Source organism: Mytilus californianus, unplaced genomic scaffold (genome assembly GCF_021869535.1).
Source record: "Mytilus californianus isolate M0D057914Y unplaced genomic scaffold, xbMytCali1.0.p SCAF_4, whole genome shotgun sequence".
NCBI lineage: Eukaryota > Metazoa > Mollusca > Bivalvia > Mytilida > Mytilidae > Mytilus > Mytilus californianus.
This window is the reverse complement of record NW_026262690.1, coordinates 96,732,792-96,757,518: the sequence shown is the minus strand read 5'-3', so window position 1 is coordinate 96,757,518 and position 24,727 is coordinate 96,732,792. Positions and strand designations below refer to the sequence as shown.

The 24,727-nt window shown below is 33.2% G+C and overlaps 2 protein-coding genes across 3 annotated transcripts in view; one reads left to right on the top strand and one right to left on the bottom strand.

The window, feature by feature from the left end:
* LOC127698936 (U4/U6.U5 tri-snRNP-associated protein 1-like) overlaps nt 1-3,929 on the bottom strand; it is a 50,105-nt gene extending 46,176 nt beyond the window's left edge. Inside the window, exon 1 of the mRNA XM_052202695.1 lies at nt 3,622-3,929. Within this exon, the coding sequence (XP_052058655.1) occupies nt 3,622-3,835 (214 nt within the window). The 5' untranslated portion in view covers nt 3,836-3,929. The remainder of the gene's footprint in view (nt 1-3,621) is intronic.
* Nucleotides 3,930-4,121: 192 nt separating this feature from the next.
* Nucleotides 4,122-21,587, top strand: LOC127698952 (ankyrin repeat and SOCS box protein 3-like). 2 transcript variants are annotated; one of them, XM_052202731.1, is made up of 8 exons: nt 4,122-4,197; nt 5,718-5,826; nt 6,492-6,590; nt 6,899-7,048; nt 14,216-14,473; nt 15,022-15,202; nt 18,070-18,836; nt 21,318-21,587. In XM_052202731.1, exons 2-8 carry the CDS (start codon nt 5,730-5,732, stop codon nt 21,512-21,514), a joined length of 1,749 nt encoding a protein of 582 aa, XP_052058691.1. In that variant the 5' UTR covers nt 4,122-4,197; nt 5,718-5,729; the 3' UTR covers nt 21,515-21,587. The 2 variants fall into 2 exon arrangements, with proteins under 2 accessions (XP_052058691.1, XP_052058690.1); XM_052202730.1 differs by having other exon boundaries at nt 4,133-4,349.
* The last annotated feature ends 3,140 nt before the right edge of the window (nt 21,588-24,727 follow it).

Sequence of the window (24,727 nt, the reverse complement as noted above, 5' to 3'; positions counted from 1 at the left end):
GAAAGTGGCACCAGGATAACCATGCATTTGAACAGAGACCTTCCCATGAGCATTAGACGGGTTCTCCCAGGTATGGGGTTTCCACCTATTCTCACACAAACGTCTCAAATTCTCAACATAGCTATGCCCGAGTACCAAAATGTTCAGCATATTTACGGTAAAATATGAAGAACAGAGTTAAAAAATATTATCTTGCAAATATGAAGTATAGGTGCGTTCGGATAAGATAGGTCTATACAACTGTCAAATGATATGCTAATTCACTATTTATACAAGAAATTGGGCTTTGACTACAGTTCACAATTTTATATTTTTTTAATTATCTACAATTCACAATTTGATTACCATTGATAGTATTTAATTATCTGAATTGTTTTCAAAATCATAAAATGAGATAAAATTAACCTATGAACGTTTGTTGTTCAAATACCAAGCTATAAGTCTTTAATTGAATAGTTTTAAAATTAATTTTAAAACTAATAAGCGAACTTTGTTCAAACACCAAGCTGCATGAAAATATATAAGTTGAAAACCTAAATAATTTTACTTATTGTGCTCTTAAATATTAAAATGATTACTTATGTGAAAGGCGAACATGACGTACTGTCAAATTTCTATCTTAACCAAATAAGTTATGAAGATTACACTTATCCCTCCGCAGAACACTTATATCAGTGTATTAAGTGCAACCACCACAAAGATTATGAATTGTTGCACAAAATAAAACAAGTATCAGATGCCAAAGCAGCCAAAATTATGTCAAAGAGATTGAAGACAAATAAATCATGGGAAGACCAGAAGCCCCTTGTAATGGCCGAAATATTAAAACTGAAATTCATTCAATGCAAAGATTTTAGAGACAAATTAACATCAACAAGTGGCTATATAAATCACAATGTTCCTGACGAATTTTGGGGAACAGGCCGAAAAGGAAAAGGAAAAAACGTGTTTGGACTCCTTCTTGCCGCCTTACGGCTAGGTGTTACCGCTTTGTAATATTGTTACTGATTTTGTATTTTTATTGTTCTTGTTCTGAAATATGTTTAGTATAATGTGATTAAAATATCAAAACTACCCATTTCCTTATATTGCGTTACTTTCTATACATCAGAAATTTATATAGAAATATCTTACTAAAAAGCACTAATTATACCACATATTTTCTATTTAAAACGAACATTAAAAAAAATCTTAACTCATCAACAATGCAATCTCTATTGTAGATTGAGTGGTGTAATAGGTAGTAAGCCCAGAGAAGTGAAACCTATTACAAAATCAGAGAGCCTACTTCTACAAACATACGGTCAGGTCATGCCCGATCCCATTAATCCTGGCTCAGTCCCAAGCGTAAGAGATGAAGTTGCAACTGGCATTCTCCGTAGGTACCATCCAGTTGTTTTAGAAGAGTTGTATCCCGCCAAGATACCCGGTGATGGTAATTGTTTTTATAGGACAGTTTCGCGCGCGTTAACCGGAACGTGGAAACACAATTCAAGGACTTGCAGCGTGCTTTGGTGTCCAGGGGCCAGTACCGTGTGGCTGATTCGCATAAACATTTCGAAATAACAGCAACTTCATGGGTTAATAAAACCGTACAAGAAAGAGAAAGATTGACCAAGAGATTCAAGAGCTACATTCCTCCCGATAAGCGCGTAATTACATCCACAGATGGCAGGATGAATGTCATAAAGCCGAGAGCATTGGGCAAGAAAATCGGACAACGTAAAAGAAAGATAAACGAGAGAACAACAACCTTCAAAAAGAAGAAGGACTGAACTGATTGTGTATTTAATACTATACATGCATTACATTATTATTACAGCAGTGGGTAAATTATGACTTGTTTTAAAAAAGTTTATTGTGTTATTTAATTGTTTATATTTTTATTGCACTTACTGTGTTGCTTACTTCTTCTGTTTTATTGGTAAGTATATTGTATTGTTGAAACTGTTTATTTGAATGGTGTTGAACTTTTTAACCATTGTATGTTTATAACTTACTTTTAACTGCTTTCTTCTTCTGTTTCATTGGTAAGTATATTGTATAATGATTATGTATTGTTCATGCTGTTTATTTGTATTGTGTATATTTTTTCAAATTGTTCATGCTTTTTGTTTGTATTGTGTATACATTTCTATATTGTTCATGCTGTTTTTTTTTATTGTGTATATTTTTTTTACTGGTAGGTACATGTATACGTTCCAACTAATGTATGTTAATAATCTATTTTAAATGCTTTCTCCTAATGTTTAAGTAAGTATATTGTATTGTGTATGCAGTTAATTTGTATTGTGTTTAATGCATTTTTCTTTTACTGTTCCCCATTGCTGTTTTATAGACTGGATAAATAATGCATGTATAGTATTGTTGCGCATGTTTTCAGGTACAACTTGAAGAAAATATTTTTTAACAATAAGTTCTAAATAAATTGTTTTCGCGGACTATGACAGATAAGCCCGTGCCTTGTGCAGGATATCTTAGTAGTTTTAAATTTTTACAATGAAATTCTAAATAATTAAATTCTAAATAAAATGTTGTTTTCGCGGACTACGACAGATAAGCCCGTGCCTTGTGCAGGATATCTTAGTAGTTTTAATTTTTCACAATAAAATTCTAAATAAATTGTTTTCGCGGACTATGACAGATAAGCCCGTGCCTTGTGCAGGATATCTTAGTAGTTTTAATTTTTCACAATAAAATTCTAAATAAATTGTTTTCGCGGACTATGACAGATAAGCCCGTGCCTTGTGCAGGATATCTTAGTAGTTTTAATTTTTTACAATAAATTTTAAATAAAATGTTGTTTTCGCGGACTATGACAGATAAGCCCGTGCCTTGTGCAGGATATCTTAGTAGTTTTAATTTTTTACAATAAATTCTAAATAAATTGTTATCGCGGACTACGATAGATAAGCCCGTGCCTTGTGCAGGATATCTTAGTAGTTTTAATTTTTTACAATAATTTCTAAATAAATTGTTTTCGCGGACTATAACAGATAAGCCCGTGCCTTGTGCAGGATATCTTATTAGTTTTAAAAGGGCTTGGTTACTCTCCATTTTTAAATTAAAAAATAAAATATTATTTTTTTAATAACTATAAACACAAAAATTATTATTGTAAACAGTTAAATATTCCATATTTTTTTAAAAGGGGAGGCGCCCACCCTCACATTGTTCATTGCCTTGACGTGGCGTGAGGGCTCCACTTTGGTGGTCTAAAATGAACACGTTGAGGGATTGTATGCAATCATTCTTTTATTCTTCCCATTGTGTTTTCCTTGGTCGCCATGTTGGATGTACACACTAATATTTAATGCGATCTTTATGAACTTACCTGCTTTCTATAAATAATTTTTAAGTTATAAAATACACTTATAATACAATATTATTTAATTATCAATGTTTAAATGTCACCAATATGTGCTAATATTAAAATTTCAAGTGTTATTCGGTGATTACAAGTGTTATTTGGCTAATAACGGTGTTATTTGGTGATTCGTGTTACCCTTGACCCAACTGCTTACGGCTGACTAAGTATCTACTACAAGTACTAAAAGAAGCAATCCTGTCACGTAAGAAAGGAATTTAATATTGAGGGACACCACATCTCTCGATACCTACCAACATCTGCTAGTACTTTTTGTAGTGGTGCTCGATTGTAATCATCATAGTTTTCATCATATCCTTCGTGAGTGTATCCTTCTTGTTCATCTTCATGTGGTTTGTTATCTTTTCGACTGTGTTTATGTCGCTTCCGTTCTCTCGATCGAGATCTATGACGGTGTTTTCTTTTATGTTCACGATCTTTTTCTTTGTGTTTCTTAGACGACCCCATGTTGGAATATTCACTTAGGATCTACAGCATTAAGGAAAAAAAAAACAGATATTATTTACGATTTCTGTTCGTTGAATTTCCGGAAGTTGAAAACTACAGTGAAGTGTACAGTAGCGTTAAATATTATACTGGGCTATTCAAAACTCAAAGTCATCTTGTATGAAATAAGTAAGAGTATATAATACTACAAATGTTTGGAACATTAAGCATGCATATCTAAAAATACAAATTGCATATCATATCTATGCAAATTATATGAAACATAAACAAGCACTTTACTGTAAAACATGAATGATATGACTGTTAACCCGGTCTACAGACAGACCATTGTGTGAGATGTGGAAAATCCATACAAACTAAAAGTTATTGTCTGACATTATGCATGAAATATGAATTAGCTTATTAAAACTTTGACAGGAACAAAAATATGCTTATAAAAGAAGCTATAAACTGCATCCCTTTTAATTCTACATACTTTATCCTCAAAAACCTATAGAAGGTGACAAATAAAAAGGTAAACTTGACTACTTGACTTTCATTTTACATGTATGTTTATTTTGTACACAGTAATAGACAATGATGAAAAGGCATAACATAATTTAGTCATTGAAAAAAAGAAAATTGGCTAATGATTACGTCTCAATCTCTGAAAAGCTTCCATGCTAATTACAAGTTGAAAATAAGAACCATTGCAGCCTAACATAACATCACATATTTTATTTCCAATTCGGAGTCCTTGTGGTGAATACAGATACATACATGTTATAAGAATAGAATGATCCAAATAAATATAGCAACAACTCTTTGGGGGTCCATAGGTGGCATGTAGCAAGGTCATTTTCCAACCTCAACATCATTTTCATGGTTCATTGGTCAACATTAAGTTTTCTGGTAAGGTCTGTTTCCCAAATGTTATAAGCAATAGGTTATAAACTATAATTGATGTATGGAGTTAGTGTATGGTGTACATGTCCATCTGACCTTTACCTCAATTCTACAGATCAGTGATAATGTATATTTAAGTTTATGCGATACTTGTAGTAAACCTTTATGGTCTTAAAGACATTCAACATGAATTTTATGTGTTTGCCCAAAATGTTCAGATGGATAGAAGAAAGCTTTTTTTCTGTTGTAATGACATGCAGTATAACAGTAAACAAGAAATTGAAGTTATTTTAAAAAATCAATTACACATACATCGCTTCATTCATTGTCATAGATTAAAGTTATCTTCAAACATATAAATTGTCTATGATCAGGTTATTTATGACAAATGTATGACCAACAATTATGCACGATGCAGTAATTTTTAAAATTTCTTATTTTACGACAATCTGATTAAAATACAGATTCTGTGTCTATGCTTTGCTAACAAGGATCTGAAAACACCTCATTTGACTCTCTGTACTGATAATGATAGCCAATAAAAATAACTGATAAAGCTTCCAAATTTTTGAAGGTGTGTTTCATTAGAAAAAGCCAGAGAATCCTGAAAGGTATCTTAGAAAAGTAGAGCAGAGGATTGTCAGATTGTCCTTGTTAGTGTGGACACAAGATCTGTTTTTCAATCAGACTGGTTTTATGATTTATTTCTATTAATAGATATAAGAAGATGTGGTATGAGTGCCAATGAGACAACTCTCCATCCAAGTCACAATTTGTAAAAGTAAACCATGATATAGGTCAAAGTATTAAGTCCATTTTGTATCAATTAGAACCTATAAGAATGCAATGTTTTCTACAGTTTAACAAATAAATGCGTAAAAAGACATGAATTTATTTATTAAAAAATTCTTGTACTCAAATACCAGAAATGACATATATGTGTGAAGATACATGTATAATACCATATGCATGTGAATTATATTTATCTTTTTGATAGTATTGGTATGTAATGGATTTCAAGGAAACCTATCAGGACACATGTTCTTCAGTAGGAATAGCAGCTCGTAATGGTGACCTTGGTCTTGTACAACAGTTAGTTTGGCATGGTAAGTTTTTTTTCCAGCAATACTTATTGACAACATTTTAAGGATTTTTCTTCTGATCCTTGTTGATGTTGACTTACTGTTTTTTTTTACTCAAGATTACTCTTTGGTATTTTGTTACCTAGATGACTTTAGTTTTTATCAAGATGTCGCATTAACTTATTCCCCACATCTTGAATTCTTTCTTAAAAAAAAATTAATTTAAGAATGAGAAGTGATATGATTGCCTATGAAATAAATCACTAGCTATATACATATTAGTCATGTTAGTCGACAGGCAAATATCTCAAATGCTTTTTGTCAGTAACTTTGACATACATTCCAAGTGAAAACAATTTAAATAAACGTTTATTAAACAAGAAATCAAAATTAAACTACATGTGGTCTTTCAGGGTACGCCCACTCAGTGGCAACTAAAGGGTATCCTGTCCAGAAGTCCCTGTTATCCATACATTCATAGCCAATCAAGAACAAACTATGTCCATAAAATCTTTTACTCCTCAAATTATATACAATGATTTATTCACATTTTAAATACACTTTTACCAAGTTTACCGGTACTCAAACATTTTTGAGAGTGAGCTACCAAGAATGTCTAAATACTCACATATAAAGTCAGTCATGTACATGTACATTTGCTGTATTTTATGCATGAAATAATGTTTCAGGTCGTCCAGTAGACGTACGAGACAACAGAGGATGGACACCAATACATGAGGCTGCTTCTAATGGTCACACTGGCTGTTTAGACTTCTTACTGAGGCTGGGTAGTTATCTATAATTTTTGTACAGTCAGGAAACAAACAATACAAGGCTAGGACCATATGTTGCATGTTTACTTTTTTTTAAATTACAAACTAAGATGGATGACTTATTCAAAATACTTTAGTTGTACAATTCACCTCATAATGATTGACCAATTTATGATGGTGACCTACACATTTTGAATTGAAATCACATATGCTCTTGTAATTAATATATTCAGTTTTCAACATGTTTAAACAAATTACCTTGTATCTAATAATAAATAAGGTATTAGGGTATACAATATATATTAAAAGGATATTTCTTTCAGATGTTGATGTTGAGTGGAAAACATTTGAAGAAGAGACTTCATTGTTATTGGCAGCCAGGGGTGGCCATTTTGAATGTTGCAGAGCCCTTATTGGATATTCTGCTAATGTTAACACAACAACCAAGGAAAACTTTGCTCCACTCTGGGAAGGTAACTAAGCATGTTATAGGATTTGCTAACATTGTCATGTCTGAAAACAATGGAAGTACATGTTCTCATTTCATTTTGAATTGGGAATGCAAGGTATGCTGATACAAAGTTTTTTTATATCCCCTCTTGAAAAGGAGGGGTGTCTACTTCTTTATGTCAGTCTGTCCTTCTGTTTGTTTGTCCATCCATCCGTCTCTCTGTCCCATAACATTCTTGTTGTGTTTTTCACAGGACCTACAAATCAGAGCTTCCTCAAACTTGATGGGACCATGCTATACTGTATGTGGCATTTTTAGATTCATGGTTTGTGCACATCATGTTTACTGAATAATCAACTGTTAACTGAATACTTAATTTTCTCACTCAGGAACTACAAATCAAGAATTTTTGAAATTTGGAATAAAGCTTTATATGTGAGCATGCTATACTGTTTGATTCATTTTCAAATTTATGCTCATCAAATTCTTGTTCACCAAAATATACTTATAGTGGGATTATTGTTTGTGAGCATAACTCACATTTTCAACTTGTTTTATCTTGGTCCTATCAGTGATTAAATTATGAAAGGTTTTATTATACGACTGCAAAAAAATTTTGTGGTCGTATATTATTATGACGTTGGCATGTTGTCGTCGTCGTTGTCTGTCGTCGTTGTCTGAAGACACATTGGTTTTCGCACTCTAACTTTAGTTTAAGTGAATGGATCTCTATGAAATTTTACCATAAGGTTCAATACCACAAAAGGAAGGTGGGGATTGATTTTGGGGGTTATGGTTCCAACTGTTAAGGAATTAAGGGCCAAAAAGGGGCCAAAAATAAGCATTTTTGTAACTTCCAGACATAACTTGTGTGTTAGTGTATGGATCTCTCTGATATTGTACCACAAGGTTCCATATCACAAAGGGAATGCTGGGATTGATTTTGGGGGTAATTGTCTCCAAATTTTAGGAATTAGGGGCCAAAAAGGGGCAAAAAACAAGCATTTTTCTAGTTTCATGACAATAACTTGTGTGTAAGTGTATGGATCTCTCTGACATTGTACCACAAGGTTCCATATCACAAAGGGAATGCTGGGATTGATTTTGGGGGTAATTGCCTCCAAATTTTAGGAATTAGGGGCCAAAAAGGGGCAAAAAACAAGCATTTTTCTAGTTTCATGACAATAACTTGTGTGTAAGTGTATGGATCTTTATGAAATAGTACTACAAGGTTCCATATCACAAAGGGAAAGCTGGAATTGAGTTTGGGGGTAATTGCCCAAAACGTTTAGGAATAAGGGGCCAAAAATAAGCATTTTTCTAGTTTCCAGACAATAACTTGTGTTCAAGTGTATGGATCTCTCTGAAATTGTACTGCAATGTACCATAGAACAAAGGGAAGGCTGGGATTGATTTTGGGGGTAATTCCCTCAAAATTTTAGGAATTAGGGGCCATAAAGGGGCAAAAAACAAGCATTTTTCTAGTTTCAGGACAATAACTTGTGTGTAAGTGTATGGATCTTTATGAAATTGTACTGCAAGGTTCCATATCACAAAGGGAAGGCTGGGATTGAGTTTGGGGGTGATGAATCATAAGGGGGTTCAAAAAATTTGGGGGGGGGATTTTTTTTTCCTTTTTTTTCTTTAAAATTTTCCATTTTAAATTGGTTATTTCTGATTTATATATAAAAGCAAATAATAATGATATGGTTTGAATAGGTAAATTAAACATTTTTAAGTTCTTAGACCACATTTGTTCTGTGTCAGAAACCTATGCTGTGTCAAATATTTAATTACAATCCAAATTCAGTGCTGTATTAAGCTTGAATGTTGTGTCCATACTTGCCCCAACTGTTCATGGTTCGACCTCTGCGGTCGTATCAAGCTGCGCCCCAGCGGAGCATTTTATTATAAAACTTGGTTTAACATTATGCTATAAATTTCAGCAACAGGAAGCTAGTTAGGGTTAAGATAAGGCAATTTTTAGAATTTTACCAATGTTTCAAATTTCTGGACATAAAACTGGAGAGATTGATAATAAGCACTGTTTTTATACGACCGCAAAAAAATTTTGAGGTCGTATATTGGTATGACGTTGGCGGCGTCGTCGTCGTCGTCCGGCCTCGTCGTCCGAATACACAATGGTTTTCGCACTCTAACTTTAGTTTAAGTGAATGGATCTCTATGAAATTTTACCATAAGGTTCAATACCACAATAGGAAGGTGGGGATTGATTTTGGGGGTTATGGTACCAACGGTTAAGGAATTAGGGGCCAAAAAGGGGCCGAAAATAAGCATTTTTGTAACTTCCAGACATAACTTGTGTGTTAGCATATGGATCTCTTTGACATTGTACCACAAGATTCCATATCACAAAGGGTCAATGCTGGGATTGATTTTGGGGTTAATTGCCTCAAAATTTTAGGAATAAGGGGCCAAAAGGGGGCAAAAAACAAGCATTTTTCTAGTTTCATGACAATAACTTGTGTGTAAGTGTATGGATCTTTCTGAAATTTTACTACAAGGTTCCATTTCACAAAGGGAAAGCTGGAATTGAGTGTTGTGGTAATTGCCCAAAACGTTTAGTAATAAGGGGCCTAAAAAGGGGTTTAAAATAAGCATTTTTTAGTTTCTAGACAATAACTTGTGTTCAAGTGTATGGATCTCTCTAAAATTGTATTACAAGGTACCATACCACAAAGGCAAGGCTGTTATTGAGCTTGGTTTGGGGGGAAAGGGGGGTGGGGGTGATGAATCATAAAGGGGGCGGGGTCAAAAAAGGGGTAATTTTTTTTTTCCTTTTTTTTTTGTTTAAAATTTACATTTTAAGTTAGTTATTTTTTATCACGAAGAGAAAGTAGGAATTGGGTTTTGGGGTTAATTGCTCAAACATTTATGAATAAGGGGCCAAATATTGGTCGAAAATAACGATTTTTTTAGTTTGCAACAAAAACTTGTGTTCAAGTGTATGGATCTCTGTGAAATTGTATTGCAATGTACCATACCACAAATTGAAGGTTGTGATTGATGTGGGGGATGATGAATCAAAAGGGGGTTGAAAAAATGTGTGGGGGGTAGGATTTTTTTTTTTCCTTTTTTTTTCTTTAAAATTTTCCATTTAAAGATGGTTGTTTCAGATTTATATATGAAAGAAAATAATAATGATACGGTTATATATCATGAGGAATTGAAATTTAAAATTATGTATATTGGAAATTTAGGTTACATTGGAAAGTAATAATTGGCTTAGGGGGGGGGGGGGGGGGTTATGGCTCTAATGTTTAAGGAATAAGGGGAAAAAAGGTTAAAAAACAAGGGTTTCCATTTTAATAGACAAATAATTGAGTAAAGAACATTATTTAAAAGCAGTGTAAGGTTGGTAATTCAAACTCATTTAAATATCTCATCTACACTGCTTTTAAATTATGTAAATTGGAAATTTGCCAATAACTTTATTGTTAATAAATGCATTGGAAATTTGCCAACAATTTTAGTGTAATAAACTTCATTGGAAATTTGCCAATATAAAATTTTGCTGATGAAGGTTTTTTGTTTACCTTTAGCCTTGACTATGAAGTCATTTTCTATTTTTATAGCCTTATGATGTAGTTGAATTATTTAATACTTTTATGATGTGTTTAAATGGGGTTTTATCATGTTTATGGTTGCAAATTTATTGTTTTAGTATAATAAACTCCATTTAAAATTTGCCAATAAAAAAAAATTTTGTTTATTTTTAGCTATGATTATGATGTCATTTTCTATTTTACTTTTATGGTTGCAAAGAAATTTTTATTCAAAAAATTTGGGGGGGGGATTTTTTTTTCCTTTTTTTTCTTTAAAATTTTCCATTTTAAATTGGTTATTTCTGATTTATATATAAAAGCAAATAATAATGATATGGTTTGAATAGGTAAATTAAACATTTTTAAGTTCTTAGACCACATTTGTTCTGTGTCAGAAACCTATGCTGTGTCAAATATTTAATTACAATCCAAATTCAGTGCTGTATTAAGCTTGAATGTTGTGTCCATACTTGCCCCAACTGTTCATGGTTCGACCTCTGCGGTCGTATCAAGCTGCGCCCCAGCGGAGCATTTTATTATAAAACTTGGTTTAACATTATGCTATAAATTTCAGCAACAGGAAGCTAGTTAGGGTTAAGATAAGGCAATTTTTAGAATTTTACCAATGTTTCAAATTTCTGGACATAAAACTGGAGAGATTGATAATAAGCACTGTTTTTATACGACCGCAAAAAAATTTTGAGGTCGTATATTGGTATGACGTTGGCGGCGTCGTCGTCGTCGTCGTCGTCGTCCGGCCTCGTCGTCCGAATACACAATGGTTTTCGCACTCTAACTTTAGTTTAAGTGAATGGATCTCTATGAAATTTTACCATAAGGTTCAATACCACAATAGGAAGGTGGGGATTGATTTTGGGGGTTATGGTACCAACGGTTAAGGAATTAGGGGCCAAAAAGGGGCCGAAAATAAGCATTTTTGTAACTTCCAGACATAACTTGTGTGTTAGCATATGGATCTCTTTGACATTGTACCACAAGATTCCATATCACAAAGGGTCAATGCTGGGATTGATTTTGGGGTTAATTGCCTCAAAATTTTAGGAATAAGGGGCCAAAAGGGGGCAAAAAACAAGCATTTTTCTAGTTTCATGACAATAACTTGTGTGTAAGTGTATGGATCTTTCTGAAATTTTACTACAAGGTTCCATTTCACAAAGGGAAAGCTGGAATTGAGTGTTGTGGTAATTGCCCAAAACGTTTAGTAATAAGGGGCCTAAAAAGGGGTTTAAAATAAGCATTTTTTAGTTTCTAGACAATAACTTGTGTTCAAGTGTATGGATCTCTCTAAAATTGTATTACAAGGTACCATACCACAAAGGCAAGGCTGTTATTGAGCTTGGTTTGGGGGGAAAGGGGGGTGGGGGTGATGAATCATAAAGGGGGCGGGGTCAAAAAAGGGGTAATTTTTTTTTTCCTTTTTTTTTTGTTTAAAATTTACATTTTAAGTTAGTTATTTTTTATCACGAAGAGAAAGTAGGAATTGGGTTTTGGGGTTAATTGCTCAAACATTTATGAATAAGGGGCCAAATATTGGTCGAAAATAACGATTTTTTTAGTTTGCAACAAAAACTTGTGTTCAAGTGTATGGATCTCTGTGAAATTGTATTGCAATGTACCATACCACAAATTGAAGGTTGTGATTGATGTGGGGGATGATGAATCAAAAGGGGGTTGAAAAAATGTGTGGGGGGTAGGATTTTTTTTTTTCCTTTTTTTTTCTTTAAAATTTTCCATTTAAAGATGGTTGTTTCAGATTTATATATGAAAGAAAATAATAATGATACGGTTATATATCATGAGGAATTGAAATTTAAAATTATGTATATTGGAAATTTAGGTTACATTGGAAAGTAATAATTGGCTTAGGGGGGGGGGGGGGGGGGGGTTATGGCTCTAATGTTTAAGGAATAAGGGGAAAAAAGGTTAAAAAACAAGGGTTTCCATTTTAATAGACAAATAATTGAGTAAAGAACATTATTTAAAAGCAGTGTAAGGTTGGTAATTCAAACTCATTTAAATATCTCATCTACACTGCTTTTAAATTATGTAAATTGGAAATTTGCCAATAACTTTATTGTTAATAAATGCATTGGAAATTTGCCAACAATTTTAGTGTAATAAACTTCATTGGAAATTTGCCAATATAAAATTTTGCTGATGAAGGTTTTTTGTTTACCTTTAGCCTTGACTATGAAGTCATTTTCTATTTTTATAGCCTTATGATGTAGTTGAATTATTTAATACTTTTATGATGTGTTTAAATGGGGTTTTATCATGTTTATGGTTGCAAATTTATTGTTTTAGTATAATAAACTCCATTTAAAATTTGCCAATAAAAAAAAATTTTGTTTATTTTTAGCTATGATTATGATGTCATTTTCTATTTTACTTTTATGGTTGCAAAGAAATTTTTATTTTTAGATATTACTGTTAAATGATGCTGATTAAGGTTTTTGCTATGTTTAGCCATGACTATGATGTCATTTTCTATTTTAATATCTGTTATGATGTATTTAAATGGGCTTTTATGGTTACAAAGGAATTTTATTTTTAGATATTACTATAAAATGTTGCTGATGCTGATTAAGGATTTTGTTTATTTTTAGCCATGACTATGATGTCATTTTCTATTTTAATACCTTTATGATGTAATTTCCATTTTTAGATATTACTGTTAAATGATGCTGATTAAGGGTTTTTTGCTATGTTTAGCCATGACTATGATGTCATTTTCTATTTTAATATCTTTATGATGTATTTAAATGGGCTTTTATGGTTACAAAGGAACTTTATTTTTAGATATTACTTTAAATGATGCTGATTAAGGATTTTTGTTTATTTTTAGCCATGACTATGATGTCACTTTCTATTTTAATACCTTTATGATGTATTTAAATGGGCTCCCATGTATTTAGATTTTTGATTATTTATACATGTTACCAAATTGGTCCACATTGAACAAAAACGGTCCAAATTTCAACTTTATTACATTACATCAAACATTGAATTCTACATATTCTTTGATATATTGAAATTAACAAACAATTTAGTTTATGGATATTCCATCATAATAGGTAAATTAAATTTTTTCCAGTTCTTACACCACATTCATCCTGTGTCAGAAACCTATGCTGTGTCAAATATTTAATGACAATCCAAAGTCATAGCTGTATCAAGCTTGAATTTTGTGTCCATACTTGCCCCAACTGTTCAGGGTTCGACCTCTGCGGTCGTATCAAGCTGCGCCCCAGCGAAGCATTTTATTGAAATATATTATGATACTATTTTAAGAGTATATATATATATATATTATTGTCTTGTATTGTGAATTTTTGTATATGTGCTTGAATTTGCCTGAATAAAACCATACTATACTAAAAGGGAAATCTTCATTATGAATTCCAATACTCCCAATTCCAAACTTATACCTTTGAGTATTAAAATCAAGCAAAATTAAAAAAATATCTCATTGAAAATTTATGCATTTCATTTCATTAAGTAAAGAATAGTTGGTTCAGTAGAAAACACTGTATATTCAGAATTAGATGAGTGCATCTATGAGTGTGAAGAAACCAGTATACAACAGTACTTTGTAATTTTAGCTGTAAATGTGGATAGCATGGAATGTGTAAAACTATTGCTAAGGAATGGAGCACACATAAACCACCAGATCTACACAGGTTACACTGCTCTACACACTGCTGCAGAGAAAGGTCATGCAACTATCCTTGCTTATTTAGTAGGACATGGTGCTCGACTTGACATTTGTGCTGACGAGGAACTAACACCTGTTTTCTTGGCCTCACAGTTTGGTCACAAAGACTGTCTTAGGATTCTCCTTAAAGTTGCTAAAGATAAAGGTATGTCAGGATTATCTACATTTTCTGCTAGAGAAACTAATTTCTGTATTATAGATAACCATATTGCTATACAAATGATTGTTGTTTACGTTCACTGCATTTTTATTTTATTGTCCATTACAGTTAATGGTATGCTTGGACATCTTTTAAGAGGGGCGTAAAGGGGGATATGTGCTCGGAAGAACGCGAAATAAAATTGCCATTTCACGATGAACGAACAATTAAAAATTTCTTGCACGTTGGTCTTTTTACTGATTTCACGAAACACGGTGAATAACGAACCTTTTTCTCGGCTGCACGTGAAATAAAAATGGCAAAACACGTTGCACTTTACCACCCTCTTTTAAGACAAGACATTCTTCTTTAGCAAACACATCAGCAAGTTCTATAAACAAATAATTTACCATAATTGTTTTGCAATAAACATATGATGTATTTTGAATACATATGCTTATTTATTTTGAGGTTGGCAATTGTTTGTTATTTTTCCAATTTAACGTATGCATTTACTTCAAATTTAAATGTCATGTCTGTATCTTATTTGATAGGTGTCTTGGAAGTTGTAAACAGAACAGCATCAGACAATGCCAGCCCCTTGTTGATAGCAGCCCAGGGTGGACATGATGATTGCATTAGGTTGTTACTTGACTATGGTGCAGATGCAAATGTTCCTGTCAAAGATCTGAATGCAATAGCTGCACACTTTGCAATCTATCAAAATAAACCAAGGTTAGTAGCTAAAGTGATTTTCAGTACATATGAAAAAAGTTGAATTTAAAATTTAAGTCAAACTGTAAATGAATTTTTATCAAGATGAAATTATTTGTTTTAACTAATATGTGATCAATATAACAAATTTGTAAAGATGGTTGTTTATTATATTGGAACTGGTCAGATTATTATGTATTTAAGTCTGCATTTGATGCTTTGATTTGCCGTTTTTAACCGGATTTTCAAAGGAAATATCGGTTATTAAAATGATGATGTACGGCGGGCGGGTCCACAGGGGGCTGCCAAACAGTGTCAGCACAATAACATGAAAACGCTTTAACAAATTTTTTTCAAATTTAAATATGTTGTTTCCTGGGACTTAATGAAGGTCTAGTTCAATTTTCAAGATATTAGTATATCTCCTTTGTGAGTTATCACCATTTTTAATATCCAAAAGTGGAATTTTTAAATATTTTACTCTTGTTATCTTTTTTATGACTAAGCATAATGTCTTATCTCACAATAAAAATTGGAGTGACAGATTTATTTGAAAATTATCTATTTTCTAAGTGGTAATGATTATAAGCTATTTTATTAGACATTTTGAAGTTAATTACATTATTAATTATTAATTAGATCTGAGTTATATCTTAGCATATAATATCATTGGAGTGACAGATTTATTTGAAAATTTTCTGTTTCCTGATAAGATCTGTAGGACTGTATATATAAAGTTTGAAATTTACTAGTAGGACTGTATAAATGAAATTTGAAATTTAATGTTCATTATTAGACATTTTGTAGATAATTAAGTCTCCCTAAACCATATATATTCTTACCCCCACCCCTTTCAATTTGAGAATGTGCTTTTATCTTGTAAGCGGCTGAGATCCCCACCCCTAAACCATATATATTCTTGTATGGGACAATAAAACAAATCAAATGAAATATTTGGGGAGTCCCCGGGTTCACCCCCACCCCCCTACTTTTTGAAAACTTGTAAACGGTCAAGATCCACACCCTGAAACCATATATATTCTTGTATGTGACAAAAAAACAAATCAAATGAAATAAAAGGCGAGTCCCCTGGGGTCACCCCCACCCCCTCCTGCTTGAAACTTGTAAACGGTCGAGATCCCCACTCCTAAACCATAAATATTCTTGTACGGGACAATAACACAAATCAAATGAAATATAAGGGAAGTCCATGGGGGGTCACCCCACCCCCCATCTTTTTGAAAACTTGTAAACGGTCAAGATCCCCACCCCAAAACCATATATATTGTTGTATGGGACAATAAAACAAATCTAATGAAATAAAAGGCGAGTCCCCTGGGGTCACCCCACCCCATCCTGTTTAAGAACTTGTAAACCGTCGAGATCCCCACCCCTAAACCATATATATTCTTGAATGAGACAATAAAACTAATCAAATGATATATAGGGGAAGTCCATGGGGGTCATCCCCACCCCCTTCTTTTTGATAACTTGTAAACAGTCTAGATCCCCACCCCTAAACCATATATATTCTTGAATGGGACAATAAAACAAATCAAATGAAATTGAGGGGAAATCCCCTGGGGTAACCCCCAACCCCCCTTCTTTTTGAAAACTTGTAAACGGTCAAGATCCCCATGCAGAAACTATATATATTCTTGTATGTGACAACAGAACAAATCAAATGAAATAAAAGGAGAGTCCCCTGGGGTCACCCCCACCCCCTCCTGTTTAAGAACTTGTAAACGGTCGAGATCCCCACCCCTAAACCATATATATTCTTGTACGGGACAATAACACAAATCAAATGAAATATAAGGGAAGTCCATGGGGGGTCACCCCCACCCCCCATCTATTTGAAAACTTGTAAACGGTCAAGATCCCCACCTCTAAACCATATATATTCTTGTATGGGACAATAACACAAATCAATTGAAATATAGGGGAAGTCCATGGGGGTCACCCCCACCCCCTTTCTTTTTGAAAACTTGTAAACGGTCAAGATCCACACCCTGAAACTATATATATTCTTGTATGGGACAATAAAACAAATCAAATAAAAAAAAAAAGGCGAGTCCCCGGGGGTCACCCCCACCCCCTCCTGTTTGAGAACTTGTAAACGGTCGAGATCCCCACCCCTAAACCATATATATTCTTGTATGCAATAAAACAAATCAAATGAAATATAGGGGAAGTCCATGGGGGTCACCCCCACCCCCCTTCTTTTTGATAACTTGTAAACGGTCTAGATCCCCACCCCTAAACCATATATATTCTTGAATGGGACAATAAAACAAATCAAATGAAATTAAGGGGAAAATTCACTCAAATAATCAGTTTTTGACACTTTTTTTGTCTTGATATTTGCTATATAGTTTAAACCATGACAAGTTATAGATCAAGTTAGCATTTTGTTTCAGTACCATGGAATTTTTACCGGTAGGGCACTATGTATTGCCATGCAATACTCTCAGAATGCTTGTTATGTACATCTTTGAGTCTGCACTAAGTATAGAAATATTGAGAATATTATCACGGTGTTGTTTACAAAGAGAAAAGAAGCACATCATATTAGAATATACAATAATATCAAATTCAAATGGTAAGACATATGAACAATAATTTTAGGTTGCTCAGATGGTATTTTTAGTAGGTTTTGTTTTGGGATGTTCTAGTGACATTGGAACATTTGGATATGAGATTCTTGCTTTTTATAAACTGTCAAACACTACTGACATGAAATTTTTTCAAATGTCTAATTGAATTTTAATGTAATCTTCCCAGCACATAGTTGTTCCTTTGCTTCTCAGTATCCTTAATTGGTGTTATTTTGATTTTTTTGATAGGAGTTATTTGAATTGAATTAATACTTATTATTTATATTTTAGATGCTTACAGATGTTACTACCAGTAACAAACTTGGAATTTCTCTTCCACAATGCTGTACAGTTCATGCATCCTCTTTACTTGTCACTGCAGCTAGAGGACACCACATGCCTTGAGATATTAATTGCAGCTGGGCTAAATGTTAAGGCATTGATTCCATTTACAGAAGAACCATTTGAACATGAGAATGTCAGACATTTGCTATTTTCAGTGCTTGGGTATAAACATTGTGCTGGAATTTTAAGTCACGTCAGATATAAATGGCCAATGGTAGGTGTTGATCTCTTACTCAGAGCAGGATTGTCTCCAAATCCTCAAGACCAATCAGAATTACCTCCCTTGGTGGCTTCACTCTGCAGAACTGCACATAGTTTATATTTGACATTACTGAAGTTCCAAGCTTGCATAAATGTTTATCATGAAAGATGTGTAGGGAATTTGACAGTTTTACTTGCAATACAAAATGACCTTGCCAATCATGTGTTTGTTAAAGGTAATACTCAGAGGAAGATATACGGAAAATATTTAATACCACTGTTAGTACTTGGTGCTGATACAGAGTCTTGCTTTGAAACAATTGCAGATCATTATGATGATAGTGATAACACAAAGTTCACCCTGATAGAGATTGTCAGGCAATCCAATGGGACCAATCTATTCCCCATATTTGTATTACTGATGTTCTTCACTTGCCAGATTCCAAAAATGAACAAGTTCTGTGAGAGATATTTTAGCAGAGAAGAGAATGAATATCTTCTAAAATTACAAGGTATATTGTATTTAAAGGTTGATTTTAAGACTATCAAATTGAAGAACCTTTCAGCATTTGTTTGGTTTTGCAGATAAGAAGTAAACACATCTTAAATTACATATATGAAAAAAACTTTAAATATACCCATGTCCCCCTTTGAGCATTCATAACAAAATAAAACAAGAGGTATGTCAATCAATCTACAGCCTCTTCAAATCTATGAAAGAGCTGGGAGTGGAATATATTCTTATGGAAAAAAATTTCAAAGTCAATAAAATGCTCCCCTGGGCGCAGCTTAATATGACTGCAGAGGTCAAACCCTGAATAGTTGGGCAATTATGGACACAACATTCAAGCTTGAAACAGCACTGAATTTGGATTGTGATTAAATATTTGACACAGCATACAGCATAGGTTTCTGACACAGAATGAATGTGGTCTAAGAACTTAAAAAAATTTTAATTTACCTATTCAAACCATATCATTATTATTTGCTTTTATATATAAATCAGAAATAACCAATTTTTTGAACCCCCTTATGATTCATCACCCCCAAACTCAATCCCAGCCTTCCCTTTGTGGTATGGTACCTTGCAGTACAATTTCAGAGAGATCCATACACTTGAACACAAGTTATTGTCTGGAAACTAGAAAAATGCTTATTTTTGGCCCCTTATTCCTAAACGTTTTGGGCAATTACCCCCAAACTCAATTCCAGCTTTCCCTTTGTGATATGGAACCTTGTAGTACTATTTCATAAAGATCCATAGACTTACACACAAGTTATTGTCATGAAACTAGAAAAATGCTTGTTTTTTGCCCCTTTTTTGGCCCTTAATTCCTAAAATTTTGAGGCAATTACCCCCAAAATCATTCCCAGCATTCCCTTTGTGATATGGTACCTTGCAGTACAATTTCAGAGAGATCCATACACTTGAACACAAGTTATTGTCTGGAAACTAGAAAAATGCTTGTTTTTTGTCCCTTTTTTGGCCCCAAATTCCTAAACATTTAGGGCAATTACCCCCAAACTCATACCCAGCTTTCCCTTTGTGATATGGAACCTTGTAGTACAATTTCATAAAGATCCATACACTTACACACAAGTTATTGTCATGAAACTAGAAAAATGCTTGTATTTTGCCCCTTTTTGGCCCCTAATTCCTAAACTTTTGAGGCAATTACCCCCAAAAACAATCCCAGCCTTCCCTTTGTGGTATGGTACCTTGCAGTACAATTTCAGAGAGATCCATACACTTGAACACAAGTTATTGTCTGGAAACTAGAAAAATGCTTATTTTTGGCCCCTTATTCCTAAACGTTTTGGGCAATTACCCCCAAACTCAATTCCAGCTTTCCCTTTGTGATATGGAACCTTGTAGTACAATTTCAGAAAGATCCATAGACTTACACACAAGTTATTGTCATGAAACTAGAAAAATGCTTGTTTTTTGCCCCTTTTTTGGCCCTTAATTCCTAAAATTTTGAGGCAATTACCCCCAAAATCATTCCCAGCATTCCCTTTGTGATATGGAACCTTGTGGTACAATGTCAGAGAGATCCATACACTTACACACAAGTTATGTCTGGAAGTTACAAAAATGCTTATTTTTGGCCCCTAATTCCTTAACTGTTGGTACCATAACCCCCAAAATCAATCCCAACCTTCTTTTTGTGGTATTAAACCTTATGGTAAAATTTCATAGAGATCCATTCACTTAAACTAAAGAGTGCGAAAACTAATGTGTCTTCGGTATGACACCAATAAAAAAATTATAAGTTTTTGTTTTGTAAGCAATAAATGCTTACAAATTACTGATTACAGACTAACAGGATTTTACATATAGAATTTAAAGTAAAAATATATGTTTTTTGCTACACTTGATTTAAAAACAGGAAGGGCAACAACCCTAAAAATTTGTACATGACTTGTTTTATGCCAGGACACAGTGGGTTGAAATTTGATATTATTAAGTCATCTTAAACAAAAGTTACACCTGGGACATTCTTGTGTCTAAATAACAATGCCATTTCAAACTGATAATTCAAATACAATTTGTTTTGAAGTAGACTATATATCGGTTATGGACACTGGCATATATTATAAGATGAGCAAGACTCACTAAAAGGAAATTGACATAAGATCATAGTTTCATACTAGTTTTCGTCCATTCATACCGGTTTCTTTTTTTCATTACCCAATGTCCAAGTGTGAAAGGAAGAATTTTTAGGAAACTGGATGAACCTACATGTGAATTATTACAGTTATCAATAAGCTAATAATTACTTACGACGAACAAATATTATCATGCTTATGACATTGGTTCGTATATTTATAATTGTCTCTTTCAAATTCAACTATGGTTAAATAGAAATAGAGTGTAAGAAATGGTCAAATGATTTAACCTGATTAAGATAATTCTCATTCATTAAATTTGATATTTGATATTCAGACAGACATCTGTTTCAATATTTTTAACACTTTTTTTTCTTTTTCAGATTCTAGTCATACTTTGCAACATGCTTGCAGGAAGAGGATTATTTTGTACTTTGCCCAACAAGGAAGGCTAAATAAACAACTAATTGATAGCTTGCCATTACCTAAAATACTACAAGATTATATTTTATTTAGAGATGACAGCATACTTTACAGTGATTTGGTGTTAGATGCTTTCAATTATTTATTTGACCAATAAATGTTTGCATATTAATAGTAGGAACACTTTGATGAATTATTCATCTTGTTATATTTAATATATTTATTATTTATTTCTGTGTTTAAAGTCACTTACTGCTAGTCGAACCCTGAACAGTTAGAAAGCCAAACAAGTATAAAGTTGAAGAGCATTGAGGACCCAAAATTCCAAAAAGTTGTGCCAAATACGGCTAAGGTAATCTATGCCTGGGATAAGAAAATCCTTAATATTTCGAATAATACATACTTTTGCAAACAGTAAATTTATAGAAATGACCATATAATTGATATTCATGTCAACTCCGAAGTGCTGACTACTGGGCTGGTGATACCCTCGGGGACGAAACGTCCACCAGCCGTGGCATCGACCCGATGGTGTAAATAGTTATCAAAGGTACCAGGCTTATAATTTGATACGCCAACCCGTGTTTCGTCTACATAAGACGAATCAGTGACATTCAGATCAAAATAGTTAGAAAGCCAAACAAGTATAAAGTTGAAGAGCATTGAGGACTCAAAATTCCAAAAAATTGTGCCAAATACAGCTAAGGTAATCTATGCCTGGGATAAGAAAATCCTTAGTATTTCGAATAATACATACTTTTGCAAACAGTAAATTTATAAAAATGACCATATAATTGATATTCATGTCAACACCGAAGTGCTGACTACTGGGCTGGGTAAAAAAGGTCATTCAAGAGTAATTACTCTAAATGGATTTGATTGACTATTTCCTTTTCGTTGACTAACAAGGACATTTTATAGATGGTCAATAGGTAGATCTTGACATTCCTGTCAGATTTTCTCTTTAACAATTTACAAGATGGACAATACTTGCGTTTTACCCAATTTTCTATCTTAAACCTTGGCGACCATGTTGGTTAGCAGGCAAGATCATCAGACACATTTTTTTAAAACTTAGACCCTTTGTGGCAGGTGAGCCAAAAAGCTTTTAAAATTTGTATTTGTAGTTTCTTCACTAAGCCTATCTACCCTTTAGTCATAAGTGCACATAAAATTTGATAATTCTTACCTGATAAATATTCTAGAAATTATCGTCTTTTATATTTCAGAGGGTAGACCACAGGGATACCTTGTGTCATCATACCTTGTTTATAGATTCCTTATTTTACCAAAGTTTCTGACTGTCATGTCCATTGTCCTTGACTTCATTTTCATGGTTCAGTAACTGCTTAAAAAACTGTATATCTGTAGTTTTTAGTCATGTGAATTTCTCACTTATTATCAGTAAAATGAACTGTATATGGGATTCTTTCAAGTTGTACATGTCCCTCAGACATTGTTCACCTTACCTGAACCTCAATTCATGGATCAAGGTTAAAGTTTTGTAATAAAATCCGTTTGCTAGATATTTTAAGCAGTAGGTCAATTATATTTTGTGCATGGAATGATTGTATGGTGTACATGTCTGTCTGGCAGGTTTTATGTGACATTGACCATGGTTCATTCGTCAATGTTGAGTTGATAGAGTATTGTTTGTCTTCCAGATACCATTAAGCAGTAGGTCAAACATATTTGCTGTTGGGAAAGATCATAAGGTGTGCATGTCTATCTGGAAGGTCTCATCAAAACTTGTCCTCATTTTCATGGTTCATTGTTCAGTTTTGATGGGTTGGTCCTTTCTCAAATACTAGCTATTGGTCTATATATTGGTGTATTGGATAATTTTAAGGTATTCAAGTCTATCAGGAGGGTTTTATCTGACCTTGACCTCTTTCTCATGGTTCATTAGTCAATGTTAATTTGTTTGTGGTTTGACCTGTTTTTCAGATATAATAAGCCACAGGTCAACTATTTCGGAGTAGGTAACCACATGCAGTGTTTCGTATGCACAAAAATGGCAACCAAAACTCGTGCTTTTTGGTAAATTGTCTGCTTTCCTCTTGAGCTCACTGTTATCATATGATAAATTGTTGTGCAAAGTGATTTACCACATGACTGTTCACACTAAATTTTATTCAAGTCACTTACAGAGCAAGTTTTCTTAAACACTTCAACACAGTTGTCTGATGAGAAGGGTTCACACTTGTAGCTGATATACAAAATCTACATAGAAGTCAAAATGAATGAAAATATTAACTCCTTTATAGAATTAACAATGCCCCTTGATCTGGATTTTTGCTATTATCTTGAGAACTGTAATAGGGAGATTAAGGAAGCCTTTTGAATATTCAGATATGGGTTCATGGACCTCATAAAACATAACACCACAGTAATATTCTTTATAAGGTACTTTAAATTCAGAAATTAATGGGATGTTTTTAATAATGCGACAGTATTAGGTTTGCAATAATAAAACAACTCAAGAATGGTAAAATTGTTGCCACCAAATTTCGTACTTAATCTGTATTATGTAGTAATAAGCATTGTGTATAAGTTTCATATCATTTGGTCGAGGCACTAAAGTTAGAAAACGGAAAAAAAAATTTGCACTTGATCTTAGATTTGTGGTAATGAATATTGTGTATAGGTTTCATAATGTTTGGTTGGGGCAAACTTAAGTTACAGAATGGAAACTAAAAATTTTGTGATCTTTCGAGTTATAAAGGGGCATAACTCAATAATGGTTAAAGTGACACTACCCAAATTCAACTTGATCTGTGTTTTATCAGTGGAAGTCAAAATTAAACATTGCATTGTATAAAGCATTGAATGTAGTTGATTCAATTATAATCATGGACAAAGGAAGATAACTCCAATTTTAATAAAAATTACTTGATATTTAGAAGAAAATAAAAATTTTGCAATTTTTCCATTTATAAAGAGGCATAACTCTAGAACGGTTAAAGTGACGACACCAAAATTCAAACTTGATCTGTGTTTTGTGGTAATAGGCATTGTGTATAAGTTTCATAACATTTGGTTGAGGCAAACTAAAGTTAGAGAATGGAAACCAATTTTGGGACGTACGTACGTACAGACGGACAAGGGTAAAACTTAATGCCCCCTCCGCTACGGCGGGGGCATAAAAAACTTGCATTCATAATTTCAGTAGTGATTTTCTTCACCAAATTTTTCCTTTTGCATTAATTAAATCTCGCATTTTTACAAGTATTATCATTGATTTGCAATAATAAATGCACACATTAATTTCTGAATTTACAGTATTGACTTATTGTAAATTCTCAGTGTTTCGATAAATTTTTAGCCATGTATAAGCATCAGCCATTAACAAAGCAACAAAGTGAACTCC